This window comes from Bombina bombina, chromosome 2 (assembly GCF_027579735.1).
Source record: "Bombina bombina isolate aBomBom1 chromosome 2, aBomBom1.pri, whole genome shotgun sequence".
In the NCBI taxonomy this organism is placed as follows: Eukaryota; Metazoa; Chordata; class Amphibia; order Anura; family Bombinatoridae; genus Bombina; species Bombina bombina.
This window is the reverse complement of record NC_069500.1, coordinates 586,587,985-586,595,484: the sequence shown is the minus strand read 5'-3', so window position 1 is coordinate 586,595,484 and position 7,500 is coordinate 586,587,985. Positions and strand designations below refer to the sequence as shown.

Sequence of the window (7,500 nt, the reverse complement as noted above, 5' to 3'; positions counted from 1 at the left end):
TTTTTCTTTCTATAGATATTATGCTGATAATTCCACTCGTAAATGTGAAAAATGTCACATCAAATGTGAGACTTGTTTTGGTCCCGAGTCTTCAAATTGTCTATCATGCTACAAGAATTTTTTTCTAATGCACAGCAAAACACAGTGTTTGAATTCATGTCCAGAAAGTTACTATGAAAACTCTGGTCAAAAAACCTGTGAAAGATGCCACCCCACCTGCAAGACATGCAGCGGTAAGCGAGAGCTAATAATACAATATTGTGTATACCATTCACATGCTCACAATTCAATCAATCAAATATTAAGTTCCAAAGTTAAATAAGCAATAAAGTAATATGTACATTATTCTAAATTTGTGTCAGATTTTATGAAGGACACATAGACAAAAATGTAACTTATCTTTCTTTTACTACTCAAACAGCAGCCTTGAAAGTCTTATATAAATAAATAAGAAATGTAAACCAGAGATAAAAAGACCAGAAGATAATGGCCAATGAAAACACCAATCTTCCAACTGCTTGTAAAAATCAGTCCATCAGTAAAGAAATAATGTCTATAAACAGTCAAATAAGCTCCTGATCCTTCTTTTTATATATTTTATATGCTGTAATTAAAGAAGTAAAACAAAACAAAAAGAAAATTGCTAATAAATAAGCAATAAACATTAACATTTCTTCTTTAGTTCTCAACCAAAAATGGGCTGGCTCCTATGCATCACATTCCTGCTTCTTAAATAGAGATAGCAACAGAACGAAGAAAAATTGATAATAGGAGTAAATTAGAAAGTTGCTTAAAATTGCATGCGCTATCTAGATCATGAAAAAATGGGTTTAGTGTCCCTTTAAGAGAAATGTGCTAAATAATTGCTAGAAGACCCAATATTGTTGCAATCTCTGAGGAAGTGTGTCAGATTGAACGTTGTCTGTATGTAAAAAGATTATAATACTTGAATAGAATAGGAAGTGAATACTATCTGATCCATTGATCTGAAGTTATTTGAAATCCTTTCCTTTCTGGGGGAAAAATAGGATTTCAGGAAAAAGAAGTTACATACAGGTAGGTGGTCAAATACATGTTTTAGAGAATGATCCTCTGGATTGTAAGGGTCAGACTCAGGAGGGGGTGGGTAGAAGAATATGAGTCTTTCTAGGGTTGGAGGACTGGTCAGGAAATTAGCCTTGAACTTTCTGAGTTTGGGCTAGATTACAAGTGGGCATGCTAATGTTTGTGCGTTAGCAATATCGGGTTTTTGCATGCTACGAAAAGAATGCTTACAAGTAAACGCGATTGTGAGAGCACAATTGCATTTTACATTCACCAAGTTAGCGCAACTGAAAACCTTGCGTTAAGGGTAGTGCGTTAAAAAAAGTTGCACTAAACATAACATACAATTAAAATTACAGTTGCATTCATATAAACACTATATGATAAAAATGATTCATATAAATATTAAATTAAAGTATATGTGTGTGTAAATATGTGTGTACATATGTATGTGTTTTACTGTATATTTACTGTAAATATTTAACATTCCAATGTTCTTCACATACAGGAAAATGTTATTTTTATTGTAAATATATATTTATCTGTATATACCTATTTATCTATTCCTATAGATATATAGGAATAGATATATATTTTACATTAACATTATCAGATATACTGTATATATACATAGAAATATATATTAAATAATAAAAAATAAAAAAAAATTCTATGTGAGGAACATAGGAATGTAAAATATGCATAACGCTCTTCAGGTTTTGTGCTACAGGTCTAACGTGGTAATTATAATTAAAAATGTAAAATATATATATATATTTTTGTTTATAAGGGTTATTTATCATTTTTACAGTATCTTTAATACATGTTAATAATTATTTTTAATATTTTATATTTAATACGCACCTTAAGATACCTAATTCTTCATGTGTGCTAACCCAACACCACTTTAGACCTAAAGCGCGAAACCCAAAGCATGGTACACATATTTTACCATGCTTTGTCCTTCACATAGAAATGTTTTTATTTTGTATTATTAAATATATATTAAATATATACAGTATATATGTGTGTGTGATAATGTTAATGCAATATATATATCTATACCTATATATCTATAAGAATAGATATATGTATAGGTATATACAGGTATGTATGTATGTATGTTTCTGCGCTCTCCATTAAAGTCTATGGGAAGAATGAATTAACACGGTCATAATATACAAATTCCTTTGGTTAGCATGCGCCAGGTATCACTCGCATGCAAACTTTTTACTTTCAAATTGTAATACGCGCACTACCCAAAGCACGCAAGAAGCTTACTTCTAGCTAAGTTTAAGTTCGAGTGGGAGAACAAAATACGCTCAACTTGTAATCTAGCCCTTTGTGGGGGAGGGGGAACTTTGTGGTAGAAGCTTGTAAACTGTTTGAATCCTCAAGTAAGAAGATCATTGGCATTAGTGCTCAGCTCAGTAAAAGAAAAATCAGATAACTTTTAGGCAATCTTGCCTCAGATCATTTGCCTTCTTTTAGTCTCCATACACGTATTAGCATCACCATTTAAAATATAAGGTCAGTAGACTCATTCTCTCATTACAAATGTGTCTAGGGACATGTTATCAGAGAGATTATTTTTAAGGGTCATGAAGCCATGCATTCTTCTTCATGATTCAGAAAGAATGTACTATTTTGAAAAACTTTCCAATTTATTTCTATCAAGTTTACGTTGTTCTCTTGTTATCCTTTGTTGAAAAGCAGGTAAGTTGACTAAGGAGCATGCGTGTGTCTGGAGCAGTTTATGGCAGCAGTTGTAGAAATATGCTTTTAACAATGTTATTCATTGTGCAAACACAGCTGCCATCTAGTACTCAACAGCATTCTTGCAAAATGAGGCCTTGTGATCTAGACACATGCACACTACCTACCTTCATATTTTCTTCATTAAAGAATACCATGATGACCAAGTGAAGCGCTATGGATAGCTCAAGGTGCGCTATCAATATCACAGGTTAAAAAGGAAGTAACATAACTCATATTACAAGTTGTGAGTTATGTGTTGCACTCGAGTACTACAACTGGAGACCTGCAGTAAAGTCTTAGGTCTAAAATAAAAGTATATAAAAACTCATGTAAAACTTATTAAAAGAAAGTATATATATATATATATATATACACACACACACACACATCCCTGGGCGTCTAATGGAAAGCCGTGCAGTCCATGCCTTAGATTAAACATACTGAGATAGAAAAAAGGAATACAAAAGTCCTTTGTAATTTTCTTAGATGCATAAAAAACACAGAGATGGACTGCAAAATGCACAGCTCTTAGTACTCACCAGCACTCACAGACAGCTGCACAGCTTTCAGAGACTCAGACAGTTAACCCCAGACAAGCCTTGATGCTAAACCCATAGAAAAAAATTACAAAACAAAAATATTCTCACAACACTGAAAGACTGCAAACATATAAAGTGTATAATCTCTAGAGGGTGCACCTTAACTACATAATTACAAAAGCAGCCTGCAATGAACCATCTATATATAATCTTACAATTATATAACAAAGTTTGTGGATTGATACTAAAAATGCTCATCTGAAAATCAAACATTAAAGTGAATGTAAACTTTCATGAATTAGTGCCCGTTTTTTACAAATACTATTAAAAACAATGGCACCAGTCTGGCTTTGCTGAAGAGAAAGGTAAGAAGTATTTGTAAAAATAAGCTGCAATGTAAACTTTCATGAATGAAACTGCCCTTGTTTTTAATAGTATTTTTAAAAACTAGGCACTAATTCATGAAAGTTTACATTCACTTTAAACAAGGGGGGCATCATAGTGCAGAATTGTTTATTCCAATGATGGTTTCAAGATTAAAGTAATTTATTGTTGTGTTGGTGCTATAAAATAAGTGCATAAAGTGCATACTGACAATCCCAGCTACAAGCTATCTGAACTCAAAGCAAAACTGACTTCTTTCTTAATCCGGTGAGCGCACACCATAAAATATAGCAGTTTAAAAGACTATAGTGCAACACTTTTTTCATATTTACAAAATAGCTGTTTCATCAAACATAAAAACAACAATTCAAACACACCAATTGTAAGACCCCAATTAGAACACACCTGTATGTGTTGTCATAGTAACACATAGCAACAAAAACAAAGATCAATAAAAGTAATAAAAACAGTGAAACTTATTTTGAAATGAATGTAAGTAGCATGTATATGGATGTTTCATCAACCTAATTTTGACAGGTATCACGCCCCTTTACCTATTCTCCTCCCATAAGCCCGACCCTTTTCTCTCCCACCCCTTTTTAATGATGAATCTTATATGGATGTGTATTAAACGGATTATTAAATTATATGAAAAGTATTTTTAATGAGGATCTCTGAATACACAGCCTGTTTATAATACTGTGACAAGTCTAATCTTGTAAAAATGCTGACAAATCCAAGACGTCATTTTGTAAAATCATGACTAATATATTTCTCATTACATATGTTTGTCTAAGCAAAATACTCTCAGCTCACACTTATCTCTCAAAAAACACGTATTGCAAACATATTTTAGAGACAATATTTAACTTATGTATTACCCATTACACTTATCTTTTTTTCTGTCTGAAACACACATATTGCTTTTTTCTATCTAATGACTAAGCAAATAATAAACATTTATTAATACATTGCACTTATTTATCAACTTCTTTTATAATATTTAATTCTAAACTGTAAAACTAAGTAATGTTAACTTAGCTTAATCAAAATAAATATCGCTTAACATTTTTTTTGGTATCTTATTTTAAAAAAAAACTCTCCTTTAACCACTTCTGCCTGGATGGCAATATTTGTACCAACAGCCTCTTTAATAATATTTATTTTAAACTGTTAAACTAAGTAATTAAAACTTAGATCAATGGAAATATTGTTACCACCAGTGTACACGGTTACAACAGCAATGTGTCTGACTTGTGACCACTTAATGTATCTAGTGATTTTTAAACTCTCACATTAATAATATAGCACTTAATGCTTGTTGGTTGTATCAGATGAGTCTGTTTTTATCGTGTTCACTAAGGACAAACTGCATTTTTATATTATATTTGGGGAATACGAGCATTTACATTTTTCCACAGCTTTGGACCCTTTGGACCCTGCAACATCTAGTTAGAAATAAAAGTCTTATGAAGCTGCATATGGATAAGTTATTAGCCAGGAAAAACTGTCTAGCCATGTTTGCAGCCAGTGAACCCTCTCAATAAAAACTAGGCTTATGTGTTTAACACAAATCTACCAAATTTTGCAGTCCGATTCAAATAAACTATAATAATAACAATAATAATTATAGTCCTGCTGATGATCCAGAATTCATGGTTAAAACAATGGACTGGGTCTCTGTGTTTTAAAAATTAAGGCCATTTTTACATAACATATAAAAGAAAATATAGTAGTTAAAATGTGTATAGAATTTCCCCCAATGATTTCAGTCACCTAGGATTTTTTGTTTTTTATGTTTTGAATAAGACAGACTTGTTTAAACTCCAGAGTTGCACACATTTTATTAACAAATTATAAGGTTGAGTGCAAATCATATGATTCATATACGTAGAGGTACTTTGACGGGCTGGATTACAAATGGTGTGCTAACTGTTGTATGTGAGTGACATAAGGCTTTTGCGCATGTCAGAAATAGCGTGCATATTACAAGTTCAAAGTAAATGCAATAGCGAGAGAGCAATCACATTTTACACTTAGGTTAATGCGACTGAAACTCTTGTGTAATGTGCAGTGCGTTAAAAAAAGTTGCATAAAACACATTGAAAATTACAGTTACACTCATATAAACACTATTTGATAAAAAATAGTCAAGGGTTAAAAGGTATATGGTATATGAAAAGGTGTTGGATTAAAGTGAATAATCTTGTCCCACATGGAAGATGATCATCATGTCACTGTCCCATATATAATATAAAAGGATCTTAATGTGATGAAAACAGCCTTAATCAGCACAGATCAAAGTCACACCCATGCACTGGCCTTTTGTAATTTCTCTAGACACATACAAAACACAGAAATGGACTGCAATCTTTATCTCTCTCTATATATACTGTATATATATATATATATATATATATATATATATATGTGTGTGTGTGTGTGTGTGTGTATATGTGTGTGTGTATATATATATATATATATACACATATAGATATAGAGATATCCATATAGATATAGAGATATATATTAAAATAGATAGATGATAGATATACATATTAAAATGAACATCTTCTATAAAATTAAAGAACAAAGCTATTTAAACCTAGGATTAATCTTTAACAAAGGATACTAAGTAAAATAACCAAACTGATAAGAGAAGTAAATTGCAGAGTTGTTTAAATTCTCATGCTCTATCCAATCCATTTACGTTTCATTTTACTGTTATAAAGTTTAAAAATGTAAGCAATGTTGTTTAATTGTATTAATGGGAAAAAAAATGTTAACATTCAGAACTCTTCCAAATGTATAACATTGTTAAAAGTATTCTTGCGAAGCTGCTGCAGTGGACAGACACGTGTTTCTGACAACAAATGGACCCACGAGAACAATGTGAATTTGATAAAATAAGTGCCTCTGAAACATTTTTAAAGTTGTATAAACTATCTAAATCATAAAATATAAAAATATGAGTTTTATGTCCCTTTCAGCTACATCATTTATTATTTGGCTTTTTTGGCTTTTTTTTCTTTTCTTCTTCAAATTTTAGTATTTTTTCCTGTTTTTAAGGTTCTGGAGCCCTTTATTGTAACTCCTGTTTTTGGAACTATCAGCTGTTTGGTGGAGTCTGTGTATCAGAATGTCTCGCAGGTGAATTCAAAATTAAAGAGGTATGTTTATGAACTGCATAGAAAATATAAATGCAAGTCATTGATAGTAAAACATAACCATGACAACATATTTATTTTGCTGCTTTACACTGTTTAACAGAAGTGGAAAAAAATCACCAAATCTATCCATCCCAGAACTGGTTTTAGTCTTCCTTCTCCTGCTCTGCAAGATGATCCCTTCAGCATAGCACTCATATGTAACCACAACCCCCTTTAGCTGGATCTGCTCCAACTATTGTGTCATGACCAAATGGTTCACCAGCTTCTCCAGTTTCTTTGTTATGCAATGCAGCTGATTCATAAGTAAATAGATAAATAAGCTTTAGTGAGTCACCTGCACAGAATAAGATTGCAAAGAACTGGCATGCTGATTTTTGCTCAGTATATTTTTCATTATCAAAGATAAAATATTAAAATACCAACAAATGATATTGAGAATGCTATACAACTCAGAAGTAAAAACATAAATACAAAATCATTGTATAATAACCTATTTATAACAGGGGTCAACCAAGATATATAAAAAGAGTCAGACAAAAGTCACACCCTCATTTGTAACAATGTGAAATGAAAAGTGTTCTCATTTCCACACCTATGTTATAAAA

The 7,500-nt window shown here is 31.6% G+C and overlaps 1 protein-coding gene across 2 annotated transcripts in view; it reads left to right on the top strand.

Moving 5' to 3' along the window:
* Positions 1–7,500, top strand: part of PCSK5 (proprotein convertase subtilisin/kexin type 5) — an 868,299-nt gene that overhangs the window by 859,051 nt on the left and 1,748 nt on the right. For both annotated transcript variants that reach the window (XM_053702490.1, XM_053702492.1), the window contains 2 exons: positions 16–233; positions 6,795–6,895. In XM_053702490.1, the coding sequence (XP_053558465.1) occupies positions 16–233; positions 6,795–6,895 (319 nt within the window). The remainder of the gene's footprint in view (positions 1–15; positions 234–6,794; positions 6,896–7,500) is intronic.